Below are 14,944 nucleotides of genomic sequence, written 5' to 3'. Positions count from 1 at the left end.
TGTTGCTGCTGCAGTTGCTGCTGTAGGGGATAATGCTGCCATGGGGAAGAAGCAAAGGATGGAGAAGCAGTGGAATGTGTGGTACCCAATTGCTGCTGCTGCTGTTGCTGTTGCTGCTGCTGCTGTTGCTGTTGCTGCTGTTGCTGCTGCTGCTGCTGCTGCTGCTGGTATGGCTGGTCTCCTATTAATTCATCTACCCATAGATCTCTAATTAACTGCAGCAAATGCAGCAAAGGCTCAACAGCAGCAGAAGCAACAATAGAGGGAGGAAGAGACACAATAAGATAAGAAAGGAGACAAGCTGTCCCTTTATCTATTATTGCTGCAGCAGCAGCAGAATTAGCTAAAGATAATATAGCTATTTTATTTTCTTGTGCTTTTTCCCTTATTAATGGATCCATACAGCTACTACTACTACTACTACTGCTGCTGCTGCTGCTACTGCTGCTGCTACTGCTACTGTTGCTGCTGTTTCGTCGGCTAGTCGGGGGGGCTGCTGCTGCTTCTGCTGCTGCTGCTGCTGCTGCAGATGCAGCAGGTGTCGATATACTGCTGCATCCTTGTCTTGGTCGCTCCTTTGCTGCTGCCTCTATTGTGTCTGTTGCTGCTGCTGCTGCGCTATGGATGCTGTCTAGCCAGGGTGTCTCTGGTATAGCAGCAGCAGCAGCAACAGCAGCAGCGGCAGCTGCTGCTGCTGCAGCAGCAGCAGCAGGACCACTAGCAACACGAGAAGGGGGAGACCAGAAGGCTGATGCTTCTGCATAGAGGCCTGTAGGGCAATTGCATGTACGGTATATATTTCCATCATTAATTGCTGCTGCTGTTGCTGCTGCTGCTGCTGCAGCAGCAGCAGCAGCAGGTAGATCAGCACGTTCTGCTGCACCAATATGCGGCAAAGGAGGTGAAGGCGCAGGCTCTAGCAATACACCCGAGTTGCTGCTGCTGTCTTTGCTGCTGTTATGCCGCCTGCTGCGCCTATGTCTGTGCTGCTGCTGCTGCTGCTGCGGTTGCTGCTGCTGCTCCTGCAGCATTTGCTGCTGTCTTTTGTACCTTTGGTGTGCTTCTTGTAACTTTTGTAGCTGCAGCAGAGCATTGCCCCTTTTTAATATTTGCTGCAGTTCCTTATTCCCCTCTGCTTGCTGCTGCTGCTGCAGCTGCTGCTGCAGCACAACTGCAGCAGGAAGCAACCTACCTAGCTGCCCGTCACAAGAAATAGCTAAGCCCCCTATACTGCCTCCGCATGCACAGCAGCGGGGATCGCCAGGCAGCGGTACCCATAGCATCTCTGCCCCTAAGGGGACATATAGTTGCTGCCATCCTGTTATCTCCTGCTGCTGCTCAGGCTGCTCCTGTTGCTGCTGCTCCTGCTGCTGCTGTTGCTGCTGTTGCTGCTGTTGCTGCTGTTGCTGCTGTTGCTGCTGGTGGGGAGGAGGAGGGGGAGGATCGTTTACCAGCAATGGCATGCGAGCCCAATAGTCTGCTGCTTTGCTGCAAAACTCCTCTAGCCAAGGTGTATCTCCAGCTGCTGCTGCTGCTGCTGTTGTTGCTGCTGTTGCTGTTGCTGTTGGTGCTCCTTGTGACGCTCCTACTGCTGCTGCTGCTTCTGCTGCTCCTTCTGCTGCCTCTGCTGGTTCTCCTGCTGCTGCTGATTCAGGGCTGTACAATCCATGTGACGGAGCCTCGGTATGTGACATTGCTGCTGCCCCACCTTCAAAGGCACTGCTGCTGCTGCTGCTGCTGTTGCTGCTGCTGCTGTTGCTGCTGCTGCTGCTGTTGCTGACGCATTTGCTGCTGCTATTGCTGCTGCTTTCCCTTTCTATTCGTGCGTCGTGGGGGACTGGCGGTGGTGCTGTTGTTGACCCCAGAGGCTCTCCTAGACTCCCTGCTGCTGCAGTTGCTGCACTAGCGGCTGCTGCACTAGCTGCTGCAGCACTTGCTGCTGCTGCACTTGCTGCTGCTGCGCTTGCTGCTGGGTCTTGCAGCAGCAGACTTGCTTCCCAGCAGGAGGCATGCGCAAGCCTAGCCCCTTCTGTATATAGCTTTACCCCTTCTTCAATGTGCTGCAGCAGCAGCTCCTGTTGCTGCAGCAGCAGCTCCATCTGCTGCGCCTGCTTCTGCTGCTCCTGTGCATGCAGCAGCAACTGCTGCTTCGCTGCTCGCTGCTTCCGCAGCAGTAGCAGCTGCTGCCACTGCTCACGCTGACAAGCAGCACCTCGAGGGCGCAGCAGCAAGCAGCAACTCACCCGGCCGCTCCTGCTGCTGCTGCTGCTGCTGCTGTTGCTGCTGCTTCTGCTGCATGCATCGGGGGGCAGCAACTCCAAGTGTTTCTGCAGAGACGCTGCAAGGCCCTTCAAAGATCCACTGCTTCCTGCTGCTGCTGCGTCTGCTGCTGCTGCTGCTTGTGCTGCTACTGCTGCTGCAGCTCCTACTCCAACTCCTCCAGCTGCTGCTGCACCTATTGCTGCTGCCGCTGCACCTAACGCTGCTGCTGCACCTAACGCTGCGGCTGCACCTAATGCTGCTGCCGCACCTAACGCTGCTGCTGCACCAAGCGCTGCTGCTGCTCCTGCTGCTGATCCCCCTGCACTTGGTACACTTGCTGCTTCAGTTGCTGCAGTTGTTGCAGTTGTTGCAGTTGTTGCAGTTGTTGCAGTTGCTGCAGTTGTTGCAGTTGCTGCAGTTGCTGCAGTTGCTGCAGTTGCTGCAGTTGCTGCAGTTGCTGCAGTTGCTGCAGTTGCCGCTGTCGTTTCCGCAGTTAGTGCAGGCGCTCGGGTGTCTACGTTGTCTCGCACTGTTGGAGCTGCTGCAGCACCTGCTGCTGTTGCTCCCCTTGCTGCTGCTGCTGCTGCTGCTGCTTCTCGTTTCTTCTTTAGTTTATATCTTGATGTAGTAGGATGCATGCAAGGAGACAGCAGCAAAGCGGGCCCCCTTAGTCTCCGTTGCGCAGCACGTGCATGCAGCAGCCAATCCATAAGCCTCTGTTCCTGATTCCGCTGCTGCTGCTGCTGTTGCTGCTGCTGCTGCTGCGGTGGCGGCTGGCGTCTGCTGGTATACACATGCACCTCTGTAAACAGACGACCTCCAGGGGCGCAGGGATTTGCAGAAAAGCTGCTGCCTCCCTGTTGCGTGCAGCAGCAGCTGCTGCTGTTTCTGCTGCTGCTGCTGCTACTGCTGCTGCTGCTACTACTACTACTACTACTGCTCCTGCTGCTGCCCCTTCTGCTGCTGCTTCTGCTTGCTGCAGTAGGATGGATTGATGCCTTAGGAGAGAGGAGAGGTGTAGGGGGTCTACTATATACAATTTGCTGCCATCGTTTTGCTGCTGCTGCTGCTCGTTTTGCTGCTGCTGCTCTTGCTGCTTCTAAGATAGCTTGGAAAGCAGCAGCAGACTTGGAAGCAGATGCAGCAGATGTAGCAGCAACAGCAGCAGCAGATGCAGGTGTAGCAGCAGCAGCAGCAGGAGTAAGTAACGGATAAGGAGCAGCAAGAGGAGAACAAGGGCATGCAATTATTGTACTTGTTATGGTGTCTATACACCGCAAACCTATAACATCATCAGGAAGCACAAGCGGTAACTCTCCTGCTGCTGCTGCTTCCCCTTGGCATCTAATTGCTTCCTCTAGTTGCTGCTGCTGCTGCTGCTGCTCACGCTGCAACAATATATGCTTCTTATGTAGTAACTCCTCTTCATTCATATGCTCAGTCTCCTGCTGCTCCTGATCCTGCTGCTGCTGCTGCTGCTGCTGCTGCTGCCATGGGGTGCATATACACCTGGTGCGTTTCTCCAAGTGCTCCAACGGCATCTGAACATCCTGCTGCTGAAATAGCTGCAGCAGCTGCTTCTGCTGCTGCTGCTGCTGCTGCTGCTGCAGCTCCTGATGCAGATTCGTTTCTCGCCAAGGAGGCATAGGCTGAACAGTGTTTGCTCCACTCCGCTGCTGCTGCTGCTGCTGCTGCTGCTGCTGCATGAACTCGATGTATGGATCTCGTAGATGCCCGTAGTCTTGCTGCTGCTGCATGTGCTGCTGCATGTGTTGCTGCATGTGCTGTTGCATGTGCTGCTGCATTTGCTGCTGCATTTGCTGCTGCTGGTGCTGAATGCCGCCAGTTATAGGTTGATTTCTTTGTACATACGCTTGTTGCCCGTTGCTGCTGCTGATGCTGTTGCTGTTGCTGTTGCTGTTGCTGCTGCTGCTGCGTCTCCCTGAGGTGTCTATACACCGCAGCAACGCTGCTCGTGCTATAAGAGGGAAAGGGACATCTAATAAAAGGAGACGCTTATTAAGAAAGACGTTGCTGCAGCAGCAGATGCAGCGCAGCAGGGGAGCAGCAGCAAGCCATACATGCCACTGCCTATACACCCAACGGCACCATGCACCATCAATAGTATTACTTGGTGGTTGCCCTCTTCTCCTTCTGCTGCTGCTGCTGCTACTGTTGCTGTTGCTGCTGTGGCTCCTGCTCCTGCTGCTGCGCTTCAAACTAAGCCTGCTGCAGCGACTACCATGAAGCCTCCTGCTGCTGTTGCTGCTGTTGCTGCCCCAAGGGCTGCTGCCTCTGTGCCATCTGCGAAGACGAAACCCTTGCTGCAGCAGCATTACATGCTGCTGCTGCTGCTGCTGCTGCTGCTGAAGAGGATGGTAGAAGGGGGGCCCCACACTCTCGCTGCTGTGACCAACAGGGCCTTCATAGTGCGAGTAGCTGCACCATGAATCACGTCCAGGTCCGTATTGCTGCTGCTGCCGATGCTGCTGCTGCTGCTGCTGCTGCTGTTGCTGGTGTTGCCGCCGCCTCCGCTGCTGCTGGTGTGGCGGGTGCTGCTGCTGCTGCTGCTGCTGCTGCTGCATTTCTAGGTGGAACAGCGAGCTATGACCATCTCCATGAAACAGTCTGCTGCCATGGGTATAATAGTGTAGGTCCCCTTCAGGACTCTGCTGCTGCTGCTGCTGCTGCTGTTGCTGCTGCTGCTGTAGGGACATAAAGAGAGGGTGCTGCTGCTGCTGCGGATGCTGCTGCTGCTCACTGTAGGCCTCCTCCGGGTCCCAAAAGGGGCTGTACTGATGCCTGGAGCCTTCTGCAGCAAGGTTTAGCTGCTGCTGGTGCTGCTGCTGCTGCAGGATGTGCTGCTGCAGTAGGTGGTGCTGCTGCAACAGCTGTTGCTGCTGTTGCAATATGTGTTGCTGCTGCAGTATGTGCTGCTGCGGCTGCTGTTGGGGGTCTGCAGCGCTGTCTCTTCTGCTGCCGCCACTGGGCACCCCGCGAGGATGTACGTTCGTTGCTGCAGCAAATGCTGCTGCTGCAGCAGCAAACGGTTGGGAAGGGTCAGCTGCGGTTGCTGGTCCCCGTCTTTGCTGTTGCAGCGCTAGAAGCCACGAAGTTTGCTGCAACGATTCCTGCTGCTGTTGCTGCTGCAGTTGCTGCAGCTGCTGGAAGTGTTGTTGCTGTTGCTGCTGCTGCTGCTGCTGGTGTCTCTGCTGCTGCTGCTGCCGTTGCTGCTGCTGCCTCACATGCATTTGTTCCCACTGGTATTCCTCTGGCTGCTGAGACCCCCACTGCATGCTGTGCGCTGTCTCAGAAGGCTGCTGCTGCTGCTGGTGCCTAACTTGCGCAGCAGCAGCAGCAGCAGCAGCAGCACTGTGGGGTCTGCCATTTCCCTCTTGAATATTTTCTTGGATTTTCCATCGACCATAAAGACCTTCGCGACTTGCAAGAGACAGCAGCAGAGGATCGTGCTGCTGCTGCTGCTGTTGCTGCTGCTGCTGTTGCTGCTGCGGCTGCTGCTGACGCTGCTGATGTTGGTAGTCTGTCAAGCGGCCTGGCAGCTGCGCATGCAGTGGGAGAGGAGCAACAGGTGGACCTGGTGCTGCTGCGGAACCTCTCTCCTGCTGCATCTGCTGCTGCTGTTGCTGCTGTTGCTGCTGTTGCTGCTGTTGCTGCTGCGACTTCCTCCGAGCTTTCTTCTTTCGCTTACCCAGCGCTGGCCTTTCTGCTTCCTGCTGTGGCTGCTGCTGCTGCCGTTGCTGCTGCTGCAGTGCCTCGAATAAGTGCTGCTGCCTGCTATGTGCAGTAAGAGCAGCAGCAGCAGAACTAGCAGCTCCAGGTATATTAGCAACAGCAGCAACAGCAGCAGCAGCAGCAGCAGGTTCATTTGCTCCCCACTGACGTCCCTCAGGTTCCCCAGAGAAACCTAGCTCGCGGCTCATTGCTGCTGCTGCTGCAGCAGCAGAAGCTTTTCTTGCATGCGCTGCACCTGGTTCAGGTCTCGCTGGTGGTTCTGGTGTTTCTGTTTCTGCTGCTACTGCTTCTGCTGCTGCTGTTTCTGCTGCTGCTGCTGCTGCCGCTGCTTCTGCTGCTGTCTCCGGGGAGGAGCACAGCTGCTGCTGCTGCTCTAAGAACATCTGCAGGCGCGTGCGTCTTAGCTCTTGCTGCTGCGACCTCATTTGCTGCTGCGTCCATCTTGCTGCTTGCTGCAGTGCGTCCCCACCTTGCATATCTGCAGCAGCAGCAGCAGCAGCACTAGACAAAGCCGGATGCTGCGGCTGACGCTGCAGCAGCAACAACTGCTCCTGCTGCTGTTGCAGCTGTATCTGGTGCTGCTGTGAGGCCTGCAGGGTCTCTCCTTGCCTCTCAGCTATTGCTGCAGCAGCAGATACTGGTGCTGCTGCTGGTGGGGGGGGTGGGGCATCAGCAGCACCTGCTGCTGCTGCTGCATGCACTACCCCTATCCATCCTTGAATAAACCTTATAGCCCTCTCTACATCCAGAGGCCTCTGTGTATCCAGTGGGTCTCCCTCAGGTGCAGCAGCAGCAGCAGACGCAGCAGCAGCAGCAGCAGCAGCATCACTATGAGGACCAGCAGCAGCAGCAGCTGCAGCAGCAGCTGCTGCTGCTGCCACCGCCGCTGCTGTAGTTGTTGCGCCGTGGCTCGATGCACTCCCTGATGCCTGCGGATGAGATATCAGCTGCAGCCGCTGCAGCTGCTGCAGCGGGAACTGCTGCTGCTGCTGCTGTTGTTGTTGTTGCTGCTGCTGCTGCTGAATGAATTGGGCGGGAGAAAGTGGTGGTGCTGCTGGTGGCTCCCACCGTACTGTAGACGGGCCCCCCACCTGCTGCTGTTCCTGCTGCTGCTGCTGTTGCTGCTGTTGCTGTTGCTGCAGTGGATTATCTCTATCTTCTTGCGGATTCCTACTAACTGGCTCATAGCCGAAGCACTCCTGCAGCAGCAACGTGCTGCTGCTACTGCTGCTGCTGCTGCCGGGGGCAGCAGCACGTTCGGACCTTGTTGCACCGGGGATTATAGAGAGCCTTCTAAGAGACCACATAGCAGCTTGTGGCTGCCGTAGCTGCTGCTGCTGCTGCTGCTGTTGCTGCTGCTGCTGCTGCTGCTGCTGTTGTTGTTGTTGCTGTTGCTGCTGCTGCTGGTGCTGTAAATGTCCGCGTGGGGAGGCATCGAAGTGAAGACCCATTGCTGCTGCAGCTTCGGCTTCCCTCTCCTCTGCTGCTCCTGCTGCTGGCTTTGCTGCTGCTGCTGGCGGTGCTGCTGTCTGCCATTGCATCCAGGGAAGCAGCTGGCTGCCTAGACCACCAGGAGGCAGAAATCGTGGGCTATCTTGCTGCTGTTGCTGTTGCTGCTGCTGCTGCTGCTGCTGCTGCTGCTGCTGCTGCAGTCCTCGCGGGCTTGCTGCTGGTAGGAAGGAAAACGGAGAGCCGTGAGAACCCCTGCTGTCTTTCCATCCAAGTCTCTGCCTCTGCTGCTGCTGCTGCTGCTGCCGCTGCTGCTGCTGCTGCTGTTGCTGCTGCTGCTGCTGCGGTTGTTGCTGCTGCTGCGATTGTTGTTGTTGCTGCTGCTGTTGTTGCCGATGCTGCTCCTGTTGCTGCTGTAATTGTGGTTGGCTGTCCTGTGAATGTGGCGGCCGTGACTGCTGTTGCTGCTGTCTTTGTTGCTGCTGTTGGCGCGGTTGCTGCTGCTGCTGCGGCTGCTGCTGCTGCGGCTGCGGCTGCGGCTGCTGCTGCGCAGCTGTTTGCCAGGTAGGTATCCTTGCTCCCCTGCTTGCAGGGATAACATTCATTCCTCTTGCTGCTCCTCTTCTGCTGCGGTAGTTAGATCGAGGCCTTCCTCGTGTCATATACTGCTGCTGCTGCTGCTGAGGTTGCGGATGAGGGAGGTACTGCTGTTGCTGCTGCTGCGGACGGTGATGCTGCTGCGGCTGTGGCGGCGGCGGTGGGGGAGGAGGCGCTGGTGGTGATCCTGCTGCTGCAGGCCCTGCTGCTGCAGCAGCAGCTTCCTTGCTGACCATAGGCAGGAACAGGGGAATAAAGCTAGTTGCCTGATGCCTGTCGCTTTGCTGCTGCTGTCGTTGCCGTTGTTGCTGCCGCTGCTGCGGCTGCTGCTGCTGCTGCGGTTGCTGTTGCTGCAGCGAGGGCACCGGTCCTGGTATGGATGCTGCTGCTGCGCTTCTAGGCGCGCCAGCAGCATCTTTCTTTGACAAGCCCGCAGCAGCAACTGCAGGAGCAGCAGGTGAAGCAGAAGGAGGCGCAGCAGCAGGAGGCGCAGCAGCAGGAGGCGCAGCAGCAGGAAGCGCAGCAGCAGGAGGTGCAGCAGCAGGAGGGGAAGCAGCGGTTGGCCCAGCAGCAAGAAGGGAAGCAGCGGTAGGCCCAGCAACAGGAGATGCAGCAGCGGTTGGCGCAGGAGCATGAGGTGCAAGAGTAGGCGATGCAGCAGCATGAGGTGCAGCAGCAGGAGGTGCAGCAGCAGGAGGTGCAGCAGCGGTTGAAGCGGCAGCAGGAGGTACAGCAGCAGCAGCAGAATGTGTAGCAGCACCGGTACTGACTGGAGCAGCAGCAGCAGGATTCGTCCGAACAGCAGAAGCAGCAGCAGCAGGCGATGCTTTAGCAGCAGCAGCAGGAGGTGCCGCAGCAGCAGGAGCAGGAGATGCTGCTGCACCAGCAGCAGGCGATGCTGCAACAGCAGCAGCAGCAGCAAATGCGCTGCCTGCTGGACCTGTCGAGGAGATGACGATGGAATATCGTTGTGGGTGTTGCTGCTGTTGCTGCTGTTGCTGCTGTTGTGGCTGCTGCTGCGGCTTCTGCTGTTCTTGCTGCTGTTGCTGCTGTTGAGGCTGCTGCTGTGGCTTCTGCTGTTCTTGCTGCTGTTGCTGCTGTTGTGGCTTCTGTTGTGGCTTCTGCTGTTCTTGCTGCTCTTGCTGCTGTTGTTGCTGCAGCTGGGGCTGCTTTGGCTGCTGCGATGGCTGCTGCTGTGGCTGCTGCTGTGGCTGCTGCTGTGGCTGCTGCTTTGGCTGCTGTTGTTGCTGCTGCTGTGGCTGCTGCTGTGGCTGCTGCTGTGGCTGCTGCTGTGGCTGCGGCTGAGTGTGTTGCTGTTGCTGTTGCTGTTGCTGTTGCTGTTGCTGCGGCTGTGGCTGCTGCTGTTGCTGTTGCTGCTGCTGTTGCTTCGGGTGTAGCTGCTGCTGTGGATGGTGCTGTTGCTGCTGCTGTATGTGCTGCTGTTGCTGCTGCTGTTGTTGCTGCTGTTGCTGCAGCTGTGACGGCTGCTGTGACGGCTGCTGTTGCTGTTGCCGTGGTTGTTGCTGCTGCTGCTGCTGTTGCTGTTGCTGTGGCTGTTGGGCCTGCTGCTGCTGTTGCTGCCTTTGCTGTTGCTGCTGCTCGTAGCGTTGCTGCTGCCCAGCAGCGGGAACGGCTGATGCTGCCACTCCCTGCCGGATAATAACTCTTTCACTTGGGGTTTTTGCTGCTGCTGTTGCTGCAGCTGCAGCTGTTGCTGCTGCTGCTGTTGCTGCAGCTGCTGCTGGCTGTTCGTGTGCTGCGCCTGACGGCACCTGCCCTTGCTGCAGCAACAGCTGCTGCTGCTGCTGCTGCTGCTGTTGCTGACGGCGCTGCCGTGCGGTGGCATATCTACCTCTGCCTCGCCATCGCCCTCTGCTGCTGCTGCTGCTTGTGCTGCTGCTGTATAGTATTGCCGCTGCAGCAGACGAGGGAGCAGGCACTGCTGGAGTTACAGCAGGTCCAGCAACACCAGCAGTGGGGGCAGCAGCAGCAGCAGCAGGAAGAAGGTGTCCTCTTGTTTGATCTGCAGCAAGGAGAGATATAGAGGCGGGAGGGCGTGATGGTGCAGCAGCAGTTGCTGCTGCAGGAGGTCCTGCTGCTGCTATCGGTGCAGTTGCTGCTGCTGCTGCTGCTGCTGCTGATCGCGGTCTTCTTGCCGGTGCTGGTGCTGCTGTTACGTTTGGTACTACTGGTGTTCTCGCTGCAGCAGCAACAGCAGTTGGTGCTGCTGCTGCTGTTGTTGCTGCTGTTGTTGCTGCTGTTGGTGCCGCTGTTTGTGTCTGCTGCCCTTGCAAGGCCGCTGAGGTGGCAGCAACATTTTGTGGGGCAGCACGACCTGTACCAGCAGCTGCTGCTCCTGCTGCTCCTGCTGTTCCTACTGCTGCTGCTGTTGCTGCTGCTGCTGCTGACCTTGAGTGCTCCCGCTCGGCTGCTGCAGCACTCCCCCTGCCGCCGCCCCGGCGGGGCCTGTGTCCCTCAGACATCAGGAGAAGTGCAGATTTGCTGCTGCTGCTGCTGCTGTTGCTGTTGCTGCTGCTGCTGCTGCCGCTGGTACCTTTGCTGCTGAGGCTGCAAATCCTCGCGTCGGCAGCAGCAGCAGAAGCAGCAGCAGCATCCTTTTTGCTCCTTGTGGGTTTGTGCTAGGGTTTAGGGTTTATCCTTAGTTATAAGGTCTATGGTGACATAAGCCATACAATAGATGCAGCACAATGCGTTCTGCTGCTGCTGCTGCTGCTGCTGCTTTTGCTGCTGCTGGAGCTGCAGCAGCAGCAGCAGCATCTGCTGCCGCCAGCCTACCCTCTAGGCGGCCGACTGCACTTCAGTAGGAAGGAGACAGCTTGCAACCTCCTACACAGAGGAGAAGGTAGGCAGTCCTTTGCTGCTGTTGCTGGTGCTGCTGCTGCTGTTGCTGCTGCTGTTGCTGCTGCTAGCAATGATGCTGATGTTGCTGCTGTTGCCGTTGCTGCTGCTGGCGTTGCTGCTACAACCACTTATGTGGCTGCTCCCGCTATTTGTCCCCTTGTGGCTTCTGCTGCTGCTGCTGCAGCCGCTTCTCTTCCTGCATACACCCGACCCGCTAGGGTTTAGGGTTTAGGGTTTAGGGTTTGGAGCTGCAAATGGCGGAGTTGTGTGCTAGGGTTTGCACGAGCAGACAAGGGAACAATCGAGGGAAGAGAAAGAGCAGCAAAAGGGACAGGGGTTTGCTGCTACGCTACTGCGTATATACACCTCATGCTCACCTGCTGCTGCAAGGCGCAGCAGCAGCAGCGAGCATCAGTAGCAGCAGCAGCAAACTGCTGCTGCCACAACCCACAGCAGCGCAGCGGGGACTAATTGGAGATAAATCTAGATTTCTATTTTGCCACTTTTCTCCTTTTTTGCCCCACACACAGCAGTGCTTGCTGCTGCTGCCCGCCAGCAGCAGCAGCAGCAGCTGCTGCTGCTGTTGCTGCTGCTGCTGCTGCTGCAGACCAGGGCTATATTCGCTGCTGCATCTTTCATTACATCTTTGAAACTCCTTGAGCTTTGTTTTTTTATTTACTAAAGATTTATTTACTAAAAGTGTTGCAAACATTGGACTCTCCCCAAACCCTAAACCCTAAACCCTAAACCCTAAACCCTAGCTGTCCCACGAGCGGTTCCCTCGGGCACCACTCTACTTGCGCCTTTGAAACAAAAGGGTTTATGAGTTTGTTGCAGTTAATTTGTTTTGTTTTCTAAATTAAAGTTATTTGCTGCTCCTTTTTGCTGCTGTTGCTGCTGCTGCTGCTCTTTTTTGCGGCGGTTTCTGCTGCTTTTCTTTGTTCCCGTCGCTGCTGCAGCGGTGACCCTGGATGGGGGCCCTCTTTGCGAGGGTTTTCTTTGTCATTATTTATATTTTTATTCTTTGTATATTTATTTAATTATATTTTATTTATTATTTTTTAATTAAAAATTTACAACAGCATCTAACGCATGCGCGCGCCTCCATTTCTATATCTGCTCTCCTTGCTGCTGCTGAGACAGTTGCTCACGAAACCCTAAACCCTAAACCCTAAACCCTAAACCCTAAACCCTAAACCCTGAAGCACCGCATTATACAGCTTTAAGCCCCAATGGAACAACCCCTATGCCTTCCTAAACCCTCAGGCATCCTTCGCTTAACCTACCACGAAGAAACCCCCCAAAACCCTAAACCCTAAACCGTAAACACTAACGAGCAACCTCCAATTATACGGATTAAATAAACCTTCAATAGACTCCTGCCTCTTAGCTCATCGAGCAGTTCTGCCTGCACAGAAGGAAACGTACAAGTGCCATTAGCGTTTAGGGTTTAGGGTTTAGGGTTTAGGGTTTATGATGGGGTTATAGGGGCTGTGTCTAGAACCACAGAAAAACAACAAGAACAGCAGCAGCAACAGCAGCAACAGCAGCAACAGCAGCAACAGCAGCAACAGCAGCAGCAGCAGCAGCTTACAGAAATATGTATCAAAATGTTCAACACCAATAGCCTTTCTATATAATTCTTTATTTCTGTATTCTTCTCTTTCTTTTTGTTCTTTTGCTAATTTTTTATTTTCTTCTGCTATTTCTGTTGCTCTTTTTCTTCTTTGCTTATTCCTTTCTATATAACATACAAACATCACATCTCCTGCTGCTGCTGCTGCTGCTTCTGCTGCTGCTGCTCCTGTTGCTGCTGTTTCTGCCGCTGCTTGTTGGTGTGCTCTGGGCTTCGGGGGCTCGTAGCGGCACAGAGAAAGGGTTTAGGGTTTAGGGTTTAGGGTTTAGGGTTGACTTACCTTCCTCAAGCGAAACACTTATGCGGCGTTGAGACTCGAAGAATCTGCAGAGCAAGAAGAGGGGGACTTCCATTGATAGACTCTAGGGTTTAGGGTTTAGGGTTTAGGGTTTAGGGTTTATCGTACTCATCACATTGTTGTTGTTCTTCCCATTGTTTTATTTTTTCTCCTTCTTTTTCTTTCCTTATTTCTTCGTTCTTATCATCTGCTGCTTCTTTTATTGCTAAACAATATCCTTTAAATCCATCTCTGTTACCACCCATACCTGATATATAAAACCCTAAACCCTAAACCCTAAACCCTAAACCCTAAACCCTAAACCCTAAACCCTAAACCCTAAACCCTTGATCTGCAATCTCAACGCAGGAGGGCTGAAACCCTCATAATAATAAAACAGCAAGTCATAAACCCCAGCATATATAGCAACTACACACACACAGAGCACGCACTTATTTCTTCTAGGGTTTAGGGTTTAGGGTTTAGGGTTTGGTGCTCCACTTACATCCTGTAGCAACACGAGGGAGCCACGGGCTTAGCGAGCTGTCGCCCTTGACGAGATCTTGGCGACCCTCTGCTAGGAACGGGTCCTACACACAGCCTAAACCCTAAACCCTAAACCCTAAACCCTAAACCCTAGATACACTGATGGTGTAGTCGTAGGCAGGAGAGGCAGAATCCTACTGTAGAAATACAGCCCTTAGATACTAGGGTTTAGGGTTTAGGGTTTAGGGTTTGGAGTGTACGTGCAGCTTCATATCAATTTCTCTTTTCTCTATTTGCCTCTCGTGTTCCCTCCATTCCTCTTCTCTCCTTTTCCTTTCTTCTGCCTAAGGAGCAGCAAATCCAATAGCTTAATTCAAGGGTTTAGGGTTTAGGGTTTAGAGATTAGGATTTAGGGTTTAGGGTTTAGGGTTTAGACGGACGCACCATTCGCACGTTGTTCTGTGCCGTCTCAAGTCTGCGCTGCGCTTCGTCCTTCATCTACAGCAAGTACAGGGAATCCACACAAAACCCTAAACCCTAAACCCTAAACCCTAGAGACTAAACCCTAAACCCTAAACCCTAAATAATAACGGAGGAGGGAGTCTGTTATACTTTCTGCTGGCACATTGCTTCCTGCACTCTGCAGCTTTGTGTAGCAAAGTCTACGAAATTCCTGAGGAACAACAAAAACCCTAAACCCTAAACCCTAAACCCTAAACCCCAGACGTTAGATTCTCAGCCCAACAAGATAAATCGTGTGCATTATCGCCCCCCAACACGGCAGTATTTCTCTGTGTGTGGCTTTAGGGTTTAGGGTTTAGGGTTTTTCGCGTTGTGGGCATATCTCTTAGGGTTTAGGGTTTAGGGTTTAGGGTTTGTACTGTTCTCTTTCTTTTTCTTGCATATCAATTAGAGCCTGCTGGAATAAATGTTCTTGGATGGCGTTGCGCTGCTGCTGCTGCTGCTGCTGCATGCGCTCATGGTAGCCAGCGTCTTCTCCTTCAAAGAAAAGGAGGCTGCTTACTCCTGCAGCAGCTCGTGCTGCCTGCACGGTGGACGCAGCAGCAGCAGCAGCAGCAGCAGCAGCAGCAGTAGCAGCAGCAAGTGGCTCTTCTTCTCTCCGACCGCATCTTTATACCTAAACCCCTAACCCTACAAGGCTTGGAGTTCATGATGTATTAAACAGAAAACAATAATTAGGGTTTAGGGTTTAGGGTTTAGGGTTTAGGGTTTAGACGCACCTCTGCAGTAATAGACCTCTCTGTCTCTGCATCAAATTCTTCTCTTAATTGTCTCCTTCTGTATTAAATAATTAATTAATAAATAATTATTAATTAATTATTAATTATTAATTAGTTAGCAATTAATAATTAATTAATAATTAATTAATAATTAATTAATAATTATACAGAAATTAATTAATAATTAAGTAGTATTTTTCCCCCTTTTTGTCTACCTATACACACCAAATAAATAAATAAATAAATAAATAAACAAATAAAATAAATAAATAAATAAATAAATAAATAAATAAATAAATAAATTTACCTAGCAGCATTAAGATTTTCTTGTTGAATTTTTTGCAATTTTTCTTTTTTTTTATTTTTATATTCAATTTGTTG

General features: G+C 53.8%; 2 protein-coding genes across 2 annotated transcripts in view; both read right to left on the bottom strand.

The window, feature by feature from the left end:
- The window catches only part of EMWEY_00012950 (hypothetical protein, conserved), a gene marked incomplete at both ends in the record, with an annotated part of 10,767 nt that extends 223 nt beyond the window's left edge, over nucleotides 1-10,544 (bottom strand). Inside the window, one exon of the mRNA XM_013479173.1 lies at nucleotides 1-10,544. This exon is cut by the window's left edge and continues 223 nt beyond it. Coding sequence (XP_013334627.1) covers nucleotides 1-10,544 — 10,544 coding nt within the window.
- Nucleotides 10,545-12,949: 2,405 nt separating this feature from the next.
- On the bottom strand, nucleotides 12,950-14,452 carry EMWEY_00012940 (hypothetical protein, conserved; the record flags this gene model as incomplete). The annotated part of the gene is made up of 5 exons (XM_013479172.1): nucleotides 12,950-13,104; nucleotides 13,342-13,426; nucleotides 13,767-13,820; nucleotides 13,935-13,995; nucleotides 14,448-14,452. 5 exons carry the CDS (start codon nucleotides 14,450-14,452, stop codon nucleotides 12,950-12,952), a joined length of 360 nt encoding a protein of 119 aa, XP_013334626.1.
- Between the last annotated feature and the right edge of the window lie 492 nt (nucleotides 14,453-14,944).

Source organism: Eimeria maxima, genomic scaffold (genome assembly GCF_000499605.1).
Source record: "Eimeria maxima Weybridge genomic scaffold, Emw_scaff95, whole genome shotgun sequence".
Classification (NCBI taxonomy): Eukaryota; Apicomplexa; class Conoidasida; order Eucoccidiorida; family Eimeriidae; genus Eimeria; species Eimeria maxima.
Note: the sequence above shows the minus strand (reverse complement) of the source record. Positions and strands in the feature narration are given on the sequence as shown.